This window comes from Melozone crissalis, unplaced genomic scaffold (genome assembly GCF_028551555.1).
Source record: "Melozone crissalis strain CALT ecotype California unplaced genomic scaffold, PUWL_Pcris_2 ptg000016l_1, whole genome shotgun sequence".
In the NCBI taxonomy this organism is placed as follows: Eukaryota; Metazoa; Chordata; class Aves; order Passeriformes; family Passerellidae; genus Melozone; species Melozone crissalis.
In genome coordinates, this window is record NW_026535794.1 from 3,659,748 (window position 1) to 3,674,318 (window position 14,571).

The following is a 14,571-nucleotide window of genomic DNA, read 5'->3' on the forward strand; positions in this document are numbered from 1 at the left end:
TTTAAAGAGTGTGAAGAATGGCAGGTATCACTTAGACAGCAAAGCTTGGATGGGGAGGAAGCCAATTTTACCAGTGGGAAGAGGTCAAGGAACATTTCAGAGCAGCTTGAGCACATCCTGTGCTGCTGAGGGCTCACAGCCCCAGTGAACACCAATTGCTGGATTTAAACCCCCTTCCAGGATTAAATGCAGAGAAGAAAAAAGCCAATTGTGTACCGAGAAACCCAGAGAAGGATGTGAAATGGCAGGATGAATGTAGAAAGCCCTGAGAGTGGGATCTGAAAGGATGAACCCTCCTGTGTGCAGCTGGGAATTGCACTTCTTTGCCATCCATCATCAGTGTTGTCACTCAAGGATAGAAAATGGAAGTTAGGTTGAAGAAAAAGGAGGCTGAGTGATCAGCTGTGAAAAAATAAAGATGGAAGCTTTCATTCATGGACAGGAGGGGGAAGCAGCAAACTAAAGAAAAGTGAAAACTAGAAATAAAAATAAAAACTATAAATAAAAATAAAATATAAATATTTTAAAAAATAATAAATAAAATTAAAATAGAAATAGAATAAAATAAAAATAGAATAAAAATAAAATAGAATTAAAAAAAACCAAACAAACAAAAAAAGGAACTGAGTTTGTTTAAGCTTGAGAAAAGCTCAGGGAGGACATTATTGCTTTTTACAACTCCCTGACAGGAGGTGGTAACAAGGTCAGTCTCTTCTCCCAGGGAACAAATGCTAGCGAAAGAGGAAATTGTCTTAAATTGCATCAGGGGAGGTTTAGTTTGGATATTAAGGAAAATTTCTCTCCTGAGAGGGTTGCCAATCACTGGAACAGTGTCCAGGTCAGTGGTGAAGTCACCATTCATGGAGGTGTTTGAAATATGTGGAAATGTGGCACTTGGGGATGTGATTGAGGGGTGAATTTGGCAGTGCTTGGGAATGGTTGGACTCAATTTTAGAGGTTTTTCAACCTAAATAATTCTGTGACAAAGGCCTAAGGTGGCAACCAAGCTCTACCCTGTGAGAGTAGGACACACTGGTGTTTCCAGTGCTGCACCCAAGTGAGATGCCATTAGTCCTACAAAAGTAGGATTTTCCAACAAATCCTGTGGGAAATTATTTTGTAGAAAAATTCTGAAGTTTGATAGAAGATTTACATAGTATGTATTTGTATGTAAATTTTGAGAAAAAAACCATTGATTTTGAAATGTTATGGAAGAGGATAGATATTGTTGAGAGAGAAATGGAATTAGAAATAAGTTGTAAAGAGTGGTTTTGTAAATAAGATTAGATATTTTGGAGAAATAAAATTATGAAAGATCTACTGTAGTAGGATTTATGAAGGTAATTTTAGATAATTTGCTTTAAGGTATTTATAGTATGGTGTGGTAAAAGTTGATAGGTTAAGACATGTTTATAATGTATTGTAATTAGAAAATAGTTGTGGTTTTTTTGTGATGGTGTGAATTACAATATTTGCATTTTACTTTTTCCGTGAAACTCAGAATAAACGTTTTTAAAATGCTTTTTAACTGTTTTATTTTTGAGTTAGAAAAGGGTATAATTTGATAAATTGGTGTTTTGTGTGAGGAAAAAAGGGCATAATCTGACAAATCCAAGCAGAATCTGTGGATAAAATGGAAGCTCCTGCTGGAGGCCATGATTAGCTCCCACTTTGACTTCATCCTCTGGGCCAAATCTACCATCAAGGTGTTTAAACCATCAGATCTCGAGTTTTTTCATGGAAGCTCTACCCAGGCTGAAGATCTGGTCATAAAATGGCTGATTTTAATGTGTTTTATGCTTCAAGTGTTTCCAAACAAAGAGGCAGATGCCACCATTGGAAGAGTGGCAGGAGCAAACTCGGACCTAACATGGCTTCAGCTTTCTTGTGGAGAAGAACTGAGAGCAAAAAAACTAGTTTCAATGACAAAGAAAAGGCTGACTAAGAAACTCCACAGCTGCACTTGCCTTGTGGAAGTGACTCACAGGGAGTTTAGCTCATAACTGGGTGGATAAAGGAGAGCTCAGTTTGTAATTCTATCATAATTACACCCAGTGAGCTGATTTATCATATCAAATGCTAGCCTTAAATGTGAAAGGAATTGGGATTTACACATAATAAATGCTAAATGCATCAGTGAAAGAGTTCTCTGCATGAAACTACATATTTAAGAGATAAAGATGTGGGTAATGCTGATGATTTTCTGAGAGTGTGTCCATCAGGTGTATTGTATGTCTCTGAATGGTCACCCTGTTTACACATGACTCTGCCTGGCATCCTGAACAAATGAGGTTCTGGAGAAAAACCAGACCTTCAGATGAAGGAAATTGCTTGTTTCTGCTCTCATCCCACCTATCACTGAGCAGATCTGGGAAAGGGAGGAACAATCAGGGCAGAGCTAGAAAATAAAACCTGTAGGTTTGCTCTGAAGGACACTGGTGACATCACAACATGAAACATCCAGTCTGGCTGAGAACTGGCAGGAAATTAAACACCAACTACCTTTACTCCTAATAATCATGATACACCACAGACTGCTGCCTGCCCCACTGCTTTTTGTCATCTTGAGCTGAAAAAAAGGAAAGGAAAAGGATTTGGTTTCAGTTGGACTCACCGTGGAGATGAAGCAGTGGTTTCCATCCTGCTCAGCATAAAGAACCCCGTCCTTGATGAACACAGATATTGCACGGAGGATGAACGAAACAAAAAGGTTCATGTGGATGAAATTCCGTGTGCAGTGAAGCTTCCTGGAGAGGAAAGAGGAGGGGAGTGGGGGAAAAAGAGAAATAAAGAAGAAAATAGATTTATTTTGCAGAAATGTCACACTGGGCCTGAACACACTTGACCAGAGCATCTCGGTGCTAACAACAGCAACATCTAAGGCAAGACTGTGTTAGTACAGTGTCAGAACCCAGGACATTCCTCTGACTGCCCTGGAGGACTCGAGACCCTGGCAGGGGGCTCAGAGACCTTGGCACGGAGTCAAAAACGCCTGTGCCTTTGATTTTAGCCCATGGAAAAAAATTTTACAACTTTGTGTTAAGATTTACAAGCCACAAGAGTTTGAGTAGAATGATAGTTAATTTGTCACAGGGTGAAAAAGTAGAATTTTGGGGATTTAGAATGGGGGTTCAAGAAGTAAGATGGAGGGATCTGGGTGTGTCCTGTCCTCCTCCTTCTTCTTCTTGGCCTCCATCTTCTGCTGAGATGGCGACACTTTTGGAGTTGGTTAAAGTAGAGACAGACTGTCTAACATAGGTGATAGGTATTGGGAAATTGTTGTAAATAAAGTGCATGTAGTTTTTAGTATAAAAAGAAAACACCACCCCAAGGGCGGTCAGTGTGCCACGAACTGACCTGCTGGACAGACCTCAGCAGGTCAGAGAAAGAATGTATTAGATAAGAGAAAATAAACAACCTTAGAAACCAGAGCTGAGGAATCTCGACTTCTTCGTCGAGCACGGGGCTGGGAAAAAAGACTTTTAGTACCATGGGAGCCATTTCATCTTTTAATACCTCATTTCACCAGCAACAAACCCGAGAGTGCAGGTCCTAAACCTGAGAAAGAGGAGGATTTGGGGATTTTCTCACAAAAGGATGCAGAGAAGCATAAAATAGACAACAGAACAAGCCCAATGCAGCTTGTGAAGCTTCATAAACCAGACCCACAGCTTCTCCTGCTGCATTTAGACTCTGCTGAAATGCAACTTCTGGAGTGTGTCCACGCTGGGGAAGCAACTCAGCTGAAGGATTTTCCCTTTCGTATTCTACTGTCACTGTCGTATTTTCTGAAAAATCCCGGTGCCAGGATTTTTTCTCCTGAGAAGTTGAGAAGCCTCAGAGAATTATCTGATTGCTTCTCCTGTGTTTTGCTGCTTTAGAATGTAGTTAGAGATTGTTTATCCAACAGGTGGTTGTTTGATTGGTTTCATGTGAATTGTTTTTACTTAATGACCAATCACCATCCTTGAGACTCTGGATGGAGTCACGAGTTTTTCATTATTATCTTGTTAAGCCTTCTGTAAATATTCTTTGTCTATTCTTTAGTATAGATTGAGTATTGCATAATATATGATATGATATGATATGATATGATATGATATGGTATGATATGATATGATATGGTATGATATGATATGATATGGTATGATATAATATAATATAATATAATATAATATAATATAATATAATATAATACAATATAATATAATATAATATAATATTATATTATATTATATTATATTATATTATATTATATTATATTATATTATATATAACTTTCTAAGAACATGGAGTCAGATTCATCAATTCCTTCACCCTGGGGAGCCATCACATACCACACTCTACCTCTGGTGAGATAAAACCTTGAGCTCAGTTTGGGGCAGCTGAGGTCCAGCTTCCCTCCTCCTCCTTCCCACTCACCTGAAGCGACACAGGATGACCATGGCAGTGGTGAGGGAAACCAGGGAAGTGCTGTATCCCACCGTGTACAGAGCCTTCACTGAGAGATAGTAGTAATCCTTGGGAGGCAAAAAACCACATGGTTAAAGGGTTCACCCACAGTCACACAGCTGCCAATGTGCAGGAGGAACCAGAGGCAGGATTTGTGTCTTTGCTTTCTCCTCATTTCCTCTGAGATCTCACTGTGCACCAAGCTCTGCTCTAGGGCTGGGTCTGCACATCGTGAGGTTATTTATCAATGAGCTATCTATATTTATATATAGGTATTTATCTATATTTATCTATATGAGGTTATTTATCAAAGGCTACTATCTATATTTTTTTATAAGTATCGGTAGAAAAAAAAAACCCCGTTGGCTAAGAGATTCTTTATCAGCAGGGGTGGAATTGAGAGTTAGCCTGTGATTCTAGAAGTTCCAAGCTACATCAACACTTAAAGCTCATCTTCCATAAATATTCAATACAGGCCCAGAAAGTATTCAGATCTCACTTCTCACAGTTTTATACTCATGTGTTGCAGTAAAGCTAGAAAAATAATAAAGAAAGGCTTTATATAATCAGGCCTGCTCTGGCTAGCCTGTTCTAAGGCAAGCTGGCACTTTGCAAGTTCCCATGTGAAAACAATCCTGGTGTGAGCAATTTGTTAACATAACAAATAACAACATATTCAACATATTCCTGGGTGAAAAACAACTGGCACATGTATAAACTGCTTTTGCACCATTAGATAGAAAAATGAAAACTATCTGTGACAAACAAGTTTTCCTACAGGTGCACACCAGGGGTTTGAGTGGCCAATCAATACAGAATAACAACTTGTTTCTAACCAATAAAGTAATTGGCAAGAAAGCTACTGACCAATTGGAGTCCTACACAAGGTCTGTAAAACTGAATAAAAAGGAGTTATGTGAATAAAGAATGGGCTTTTTCCACCATGAAGAAAATGGAGTCCGTGTGATTTATTCCCATACCCATGTACAACTGATTGTTCTAATCATTATCAAATCAGAACATGACCAGAGGCTGGACAGAGATCAGTCTGCTGCTTCCCCCCCATCTCCCCTTCATTTGTTTTTAATTATGAGATTAATTCCCACCTGGTTATCAGACTCTGTTTCGTTCTCATCAAAGCCGCAGGCATCGTAATAATGAGGGAAAGGTTCAGACCAGCCATCCTCAGTGCAATTCCTGCTGATGTCCCCTGTGCCAAGGGCAGATGGGAATGTCACATCCCAAGAAAAAACCCCAGGACATCCCTTCCCTCCCCTTGATGCAAAGAAAACCCCACAGTTCTACTGGAAGCTCTGTTAATCTGCCTATCCATAGATTTAATTCTGGAAATTTAATGATGTCTTTAATGATCCAGTCCTACAACAGGCACCTATGCATGGCTGTTACTACAGTTGGTCACCAGAGAGCAAAAATATTTAATTAATACATTCAGTGACTCCAGACCACCAAAAATCTCATTCTCAAGAGGGTTCCTAAACCAGGGATCAACTAAATGTCCATTTCTTTCAAAAACGCATCTGGTGGCTCCACCTTTGATGAAGATATCTCCACTCCACATGGCCAAAGGGGAAATCCAGTGATTAAAAACAAGCCCTTTGTGCTATTTTTAAGGGTTTATATGTGAGTCACATGCCTGGGACTGGTGAGAAACACCAGACTAACATGATTTTTTTGGTCCAGGTGCTGGAATCCAGTCAGGATGCTGTGGGTTATCTCAGATAATCATGGGTTATTTATCCATGGAGAGGCAGCTGGATTGCTCTCCTGCAGGCAGATAAGACACATCCCACTTGTTTATCTCCAAGTCCAGGCTTGGAGGCTCCAGGCTCTGATCTCAGAGTGACTTTGTGGGAATGGTCTGGAGAAAACAAAGGAACTGGGAATTTCTCTCCCAGTCTCAGTTCAGACTGGGAACTGAGAAATTCCCAGTCCATGTTCCTTTGTTTTCTCCCTGTCTTCATGGCAATGTGTTCTTCTCCATCTCCAGATGTCCAGGGTGACCTCAGTTGATGAATTCAGAGCTTCTCACTTTCCTCTGTCTAATAATTATTCCTTAAATTTATAACCTTAATTTTAAGCAAATATTGGTTTAAATACCATAATTTTTTGGCTAATCTCATATAAAAAGCAGCTCCTAAATTGTTTCACTGACAAACTTAGGCTTTAAAACCTTACTGGGAATGAAGAGTTGGGGAAGAAGAGGGAGAATCTCCTGACACTCATTTACCTACGAAGCTGCCTGAGGTAGGAATCCCCTGTGGGGCTCTTTTGAAGCACCATTATTCTTCCCAAAGCTCAATGGCTTTCCCAAAAAATTAGGAATGGGCTGCTGCTGCCCTTCTTCCTCTCCAGCACAAAGGAACAACCTCAATTTATAAAATTATCCCACTTTTTGGAGTTTCAGTTGTACCTTGACCAAAACTGATGGAAATTTCCAAGTTTTGAATTTGCTCTTTGCTATTAAAGTCATGCTGCTTTGCATGCTTAGAGCAGTTTAGTCTCTCATAACCTTATTTTTAACCTTATTTAAGAGAATCTGTTTGCCATGCATGCAGCAGAATATATCTCTTTAATCACAGCATTCATTGAAGAACATTGCATTACTCGGCAAATTTTGTTAAATTACTCTTGCACATTCATCCCCAGTTTTCTATGGAAATAAAAAGCACTGAATCATGGTGCTGACTTCCTTTAATACTATTTAGTAATTACTGTTAAGCAGGTGGATATAATTTATAGCAGCACACTTCTTCGATTGCAAGGCTTAATAGAGGAGGAATAAATTTTCATAATATTGCTAGAAGTAACAGAGCAGAAAATACGTCATAACAATTAGAACTGATTAGAAAATAATACAAAAATTGCAGAAAAAAAAAACAACCAAAAAACCTGAGATTTTCTCTTTAAACAGAGAGATAAATAAAAAGAGAGACAAATTTTCCATGTTTCTAATTCTTACCTAGGAGAGACTGGGCTGTGCTTTCCAGCAGGTCATAATCACCTACAAAAGTGGAAATTGGGTATTAAATTGTTTTGATTGTGTTTTCTATTAGAGCCCAAACTGGTCTCAGTGGAAAGCAGTGAATGGAGTGCAATTGATTTTTATTTGTTTAGATCAGGCCCAAAGGCAATAAATACTTGGTGCTGTCTTCTCAGGAAGTAAACACAGCTTTACTTGAGAGTTTAAATCAAAACTGAATCTCTAAATTTAGAATTAAAAACAGACAATAAACAGGGGCAAACTTTATGGTAAAAATATAGAAGCCAAATATGATTTGTATAGGAATTTACATTTATTATCCTCAGGTATTTAAATATAACCAACTTTCAGAGAATTAATGAAAAATTATTTCCATCCCTCAATGACAAAGAACAGTAATTAATTGCTTTAAATAAGGTAGTATAATTTTGTGGCTTTAGATAAAATCACTGATTTACAGAGATTTATGAGATTTTTAATTTCATTTTTTGTGCAAGTATTATAGCTAAATACCAATGTATCACTGCCATAATTGTTGATACACAGACAACTTTTTAATAATCTGAAATTAACATGTGCACACCATTTTGGGGAACAGATTCACTGAGGACATGGGCAGCACAACTGGTTCTTACCTGCATGGGTTTGCCCCAAATTATCCACTTCCCAACCTGAAATTAGAAGAATGAAAAGAATTAATTCCTAATGACAATAGGTTGAAGTTTAATTTTGATAAAAGTTTGACTCCCATAAAAGAGGAGAACTGCAGGTTCAAATCTTTATTTTATTCTTAGTCATGCGTATTTATGAGTGGAAAAAGGTTTTCAGAAGATGGAATATTGTTAAATATCTGGTTTCATGAAGTTTCATCATCTGGGAAGAAAAAAAATGGATGTAGATTTTTTGTAAAGTTTTTAAAAATTACTTTTTAGGAGAATGTCTCAAAGTAAGGAAGACACACATTTCCAAAACACTGTGTCCAAACCCATGCTGCTCAATATCCTAAAACACAACCATCCCAATGGGAAATGATAAAACTATGGGCTTACATTAGAAATCTCCCTTTCTTTTGTTCTTAAAAAAAAAAAATTGTTGGAATGATGCCAAACCAACGTCCCAACCCCCTGTGCTCAATGTTTAATCAGATTTGGGTTGAAATCAGGTTTTCCTGGCTCCTGGGTGGGTTCTGGCTCAGCTGGAGCTGCCTGGAGCCAGGGAGTGGAGCTGCTGCACCGTGCACAGAGGAGCCTCAGGGAGCTGCTGCAAATCACTCTCAAAAAACCTTCCCAGCACTTCACTGACCACCACAGCAGATGAAATATTCATTTCAGTTTAGTTCTGCATCCTCTGGAACCCCAACAGGGCTTCAGGTTGTTCCCCTTTTAACCCCAGTGGTCAAATGTTAATTAGGGGTTGGAAAAACCTTCACCAAATTGTGTGAGAAGGGTTTTGTTAAAAGTGAAATCCAAATAAAAAATTATTTTGATCCTGTGGGAAAGGAGAAAACATCTAAAGGAATAAAGAAATAACAGGAGGGTTTTCAGCATGCCATAAAATGTGGGGGGTTTATTTTATAATTCACGTAATAATTTAAAACTCCTTGATTTCTGTGTCTCCTCTAAAGTAAATCTGATGTGCTTTCATAGCTTTTAAGACAGAAAAAAGAGTGTTTAATGTGAAAATGATGGTGAGAGTATAGAAAACTCATCTGAAGCATCAGGCAGGCTGTATTGTGACTTTGGATGGATTATTAAATATTAATCCTACACATCCAACCCACTGGGGACCTTGGAGGGCTGATCATGGAAGGCACAGTGAGAACACCCACAGTCCCCATCCTTCTCTGCCCAGCTCCTGCTGCTTCCAGGGTTCCACAGGGAGAATCTACCCTGGGTTTTAGGGAAAGGTTCTTGTCCCAGAGGGTGGTGAGGCACTGAATCATGGAATGGGCACACTCCCAAGGCTGCCAGAGCTCCAGGAGAGATTGGGCATTTCTCCCAGGGATGCACCGGCTGGGATTTTGTGAAGGGGCAGGATGATCTTGTGTGTCCCTTCCAGCTCAGGATATTCTGTGACTAATTCCTGGGTGTTTGCAGATGTTGGGCAGATCTCTGAATTCTGAGGAGGTGTCTCCAGTGCTCTGAGCATTTTCCTGCAGCCAAGGGGGTTCAGATTCTGCACAGGGCTGAGCTGGCAGATGCTGCAGCAGTGCTGAGCCCATACTCCACATTCTTGGCAGAATATCAGGGATGGTCTGATGGGTTCAGTGATGGTAAATATTAAAATATTAGAATATGAAATAATAGAATATTTATCCATTCTGCTCTGCAGAAAAGTTTGGAGAGACCTTTTTTCCTCCTTAACCCACCCAACCCCAGGTTTATTAGCAGCTGTGTAGCTCAGTTTTAGGAGTTTGTTGCGAAAATCAGGATGTGTTGCTAAATTCTGAATTCAGAACACGGATGTCAGGCTGTGGTGTGGGAATTTTTATCTGTGAGTGTATCAGAGGATCAAAGAGCAAACCACCACTCCTTTATCACTTTTTTTCATGGTGTTTTTCACAGCATCTGCCACTCCAGCCAGCAGCTCTGATGGAACTTGTCCCCTGAGTGAGGTCACCCAGCTCAGTAGCCTGTGCCTCTCACTGACCCACACAAGCAGGGTAGAAAAAGCTGCAAGAAAAGCTCCCCAAAACCTCATAAAAATCCAGTTTTAATTTATTATTTATAATTTAACCTTAAAACTCTGCAGAATTCTTTCTAGAGAAAAACCAGGCCAGTATTATGTAGATTGAGGCCTGATGTTCCTGACATCCTGTTTATTACAGTGATGGCTCAGAAAAAGACATTTCTCTTAAATTTAAATGTTTTGAATGCAGCTGTTTTCCCCCTACAATCTAAAAAGCATGACATAAAAATTATCAATATTGAATTCTAAACAGAGATAGCAGTTAGTCTCATTGAGATTAAAATAATAAATTTTAGTTAATTTTTAATTTCATGACATCCATAATAAGAGTTAAAACACATGAATGCACTTTTTCTGAAAGGAATAGACTTGTTATAGAAATATTTTTTATATATACTGAAATTACTATTACATTTCACTCTCTTTGGACATTATGAAGGGACTCTCTTTTCTAACAACATTAAATTTCTGATTTGTAGGAGCAAGCAAGCCTTTTATTGACATATATTTCTATATCTCAGTCCTACCTAATGTACTGAAGAAAGTTCCAGTACAACATTTGTCTGTACAGGCTTTTAGGCTTGATTCATCAACTCAATTTTCACCAATAAGTTAAGATACTGGGAAGTTAATAAGATTTACATTGAACATCATGCCCTGAATTACAACAAAACTGTCAAAGTTCATCTATTGAGTGTTGGGATAAAATGAACATATATACAATTATGTTTGTGGGTGTATGGACATATTTTTTTTGTATTTCTATGTAATTATTTAAATACATGTATTTTTATACATATAAAATATATGTGTGTATATACATGTATAAATATATATCTATTTGTGTTTTCATGTATATATTATATATAAATATATAATATAAACAGATATAATATATAATATTAAATTTTAATATATAAACACATAATATATAGCATATAGTTTTATATTTATAGTATATGTATAAGTATTTTATATATCTATAAACAGATATACATATAATATGTATATAAAATATATAAATACATATATATGTATATATTATATATGTATATATTGTTATATTATAGATTATATATATTTTTATATAAAATGTCTATAATATATATTTTATATAAACACATATAAATATATACTTATATAAGATATATCTATATTCTATATAAACAGATATATTTATATATAAACCCAGATATATTTATATATATACAAACAGATATATTTTTATATATATGTAAAAGGACATGAGGAACATACAGTCACCACATGCCTTTGAATTCCTGCACACTGCAGCTGCTGCCCTGCCCTCGGACATTGCAAGTTTCTCTATCCTGCAACAAAATATGGATATTTATTTGACAGAAATCCATGGCTTTGTTGCTGCTTCCGCACATGCCTGAGAATGAAATGGAATTCAAATTGATTTGTTTTGTGCACAACCTTTAACATGTTTACATAGACCTGACCTTGCATCTAAAGGGTTGTAAGGAATCCCAGACACACTCTCATTTTTCACAACATTACCTCAAAACATTGTTTTTCTGAGTTATATTTTCACTTTAGTGCCTTTAAGACTCTAGAGTGACCTCAGTAAATTTACTCTACTGTCAGTGATGGAGTGGGCAGGACTATGGGACCCCTCGCTGAATCCCACAAACCTTCTTGATTTCCTACTCTTAGGAAACAAACAATGGGAAATGGGTGTGTTTGACTTCACTGATGAAGAAGAGAAAGCCCTTTAATATGATTATGCACTGGTCTAATAAAATGCATTGCTCTCTCAGAAATGAAGAATAAATAAAATATGATTTTCATCTGCATTTCCACTGAAAACACATTTTTCAGGGGTTTAATTCAAGGGTTACATTTACAAGGGACTTTTGAGGAGAGCATGTAGTGACAGGATGAGGAGGAATGGCTTTAAACTGAAAGTGGGCAGGTTTAGGTTGAGTATTAGGAAGAAATTCTTTACTGAAAGGATGGTGATGCCCTGGCACAGGTGCCCAGATAAGCTGTGGCTGCCCCTGGATCCCTGGAAGTGTCCAAGGCCAGGCTGGATGAGTCCTGGATCACTCTGGGACAGTGGAGGGTGTCCTTGCCATGGCAGGGGGTGGCACTGGATGAGCTTTAAGATCTTTTCCAACCCAAAGCATTTTATAATTCTATTATTCCATGATGGCAACTTCTTAAATATCATGATTTTATGACTTATTTGAATGACATCTGTGCTTCTCACATGTAGTTAAACCCAAAGAATGAAATATGGACATGACAGCAGATACTAAAGAGTGCCTTAGAACAGCACTTAGTAAATCAATAATTGCTCTTATCAGTCAATAAACTCCTGAGGAAGCTGCTGATTTCCTCAACTCAGGAAGGTTTATCCAGTGTATTGACAGGTTGTGTTATTTGCTGCTTGACCAGACTTAAGTAAGTGTCACTCTTTGGGAAGCAAATTTACAATTAATGCTTTAATTGACATTGGTAATTAGATGTTATTTGTAGAATTGCTCAGAGTTCCTAGAGAAGATCTATCAGAATGCTGAGTTACCAATTCTAAAGACCAAGTACAGAAAATACTCTTTCTTTCTGTTTTCTGCAGAAAGAGGTAAGAGAGGGAGGAAAAATAATCCAAGGATTTGCCAATGGCTCCCCACAGAGTTGGTGGCAGAGACCCAGACCTTTCCTGCCCTTTTCTTGCACATTTATCAGACTTTCCTCTTTGATTTTTATTTACTGAGACCCAGAACTCATAATTCACCCCTCACTATGCGACAACTGATGGGAAACTCGACGACAGCAGTTGCTCCTGATTTAAAGCGGACAGGGATGGGGAAGCTGAAGCCAAGAACCAGCCTGTGCACGATGAGCCTCAGAGCCTTTTAGATCTCCTCCTTGGTGCCAAATCTGTGCTGGCTGCTCTCCACCTGCCTGGCATCCTGTGGCTTTGTTTATCTGAACACAGCTCGCATTTAACCCTTTTGTTCCAGCGTTTGTCCCTTATTAGTGGCAGGGCAGGAGGGGATGAAAGGCTTCCAAAGCTCTTCAGTCCTGAATTGGCTTGCCCACACTTCTCCCATAGTCCTGTCATTATCATCTCTGTGTTGTGGGTTGGGGGGCTGCTCCACAAAGGTAATTCCCCAAAAGGTTTTGGAATTTGACAGCGTTAAGATCAACGTGCAAAGCCTGCACTGTTTTTACAGCACATTGTGCCCTTACAGAAAGTGCAGCCACTGGGCAGGGAGAGGCTGTGGAACACATTTACAACCTCTTGTTATCCTGCTGTCCAGCTATGTGGATAACGAGCTGGATGGGCAGAAGTTTAATTTTTTCATTCCTGCTTTATACAGCACTGATTAGAAGTTTTACATTCAATTTCTAAATACGAAATAAACCAATGAGCTCTTGTGCACAACTCCGCGGCATTCACCACGCTGAGCCTCCTCTCTGCTGTCCAGCTATGTGGATAACAAGCTGGATGGGCAGAAGTTTAATTTTTTTCATTCCTGCTTTATACAGCGCTGATTAGAAGTTTTACATGAAATTTCTAAATACGAAATAAACCAATGAGCTCTTGTGCAAGACTCCGCAGCATCCACCACGCTGAGCCTCCTCTCTGCTGTCCAGCTATGTGAATAAAAACCTGGCTGGGCAGGAGTTTAATTTTTTCTTTCCTGCTTTACACAGCACTGATTAGAAGTTTTACATTCAATTTCTAAATGCAAAATAAACCAGCAAGCTCTTGCACTGGACTCCGTGGCATCCACCACGCTGAGCCTCCTCTCTGCCCTCCCCATGGCTGCCCGCTGCTCTCCTGCTCCAGCAATCTGTTCAGCCGGCTGGCAAAGCCACAGTCAGCAGCAGCAGGCTACTTAGCAGCTTTTCTGCACTCTCTGAGCTCCCCACACGGGTTCTGGTTCCATACCCTGCCCGCTGTGTCCCTAGAAGGGACATCAGCCCTGTGCCAGTCCTGTGCCTGCACACACACGACCTCACACACACATTATCCAACCACGATGGATGGATGGAAAAAAACCAGCTCCTTTGTTATGGCTCTTTGTGTTTACCAGAGAAGCTGTGGCTGCCCCTGGATCTCTGGAAGTGTCCAAGGCCAGGCTGGACAGAAGTTGGAGCAACCTGAGGATGCCTCAGGTTTTAGGGTTTGTATTTTTCAGATTCTGTGCTGCTTTAGTGTGTGGGTCTGAGCTCCATATCAGGGCATGGTGAGCTCTGTGCACAGAGCAGGGAGACAAAACAATTCCTGCTCCAGCTGGGCTCCAAGGACAAATGATCCAAATCTCAGCCCCAGAGCACAAACCCCGTGGGCTGGAGAGAGAAAAACAAGCAGGGTGGGACTGCCTGGGCTAAAGCTGGAATGGGACAATGAACTGCAAGGTGCAAATGGAGCAGAACTGATCCCAGGGAGAGAC

General features: G+C 39.2%; 1 protein-coding gene across 11 annotated transcripts in view; it reads right to left on the reverse strand.

The window, feature by feature from the left end:
• The window catches only part of ADCYAP1R1 (ADCYAP receptor type I), a 147,642-nt gene that overhangs the window by 38,080 nt on the left and 94,991 nt on the right, over positions 1 to 14,571 (reverse strand). For all 11 annotated transcript variants that reach the window (XM_054274200.1, XM_054274212.1, XM_054274211.1 and 8 more), the window contains 5 exons: positions 8,089 to 8,124; positions 7,433 to 7,474; positions 5,559 to 5,662; positions 4,423 to 4,520; positions 2,615 to 2,747 (listed from right to left, as the gene is read on the reverse strand). In XM_054274200.1, coding sequence (XP_054130175.1) covers positions 2,615 to 2,747; positions 4,423 to 4,520; positions 5,559 to 5,662; positions 7,433 to 7,474; positions 8,089 to 8,124 — 413 coding nt within the window. The remainder of the gene's footprint in view (positions 1 to 2,614; positions 2,748 to 4,422; positions 4,521 to 5,558; positions 5,663 to 7,432; positions 7,475 to 8,088; positions 8,125 to 14,571) is intronic.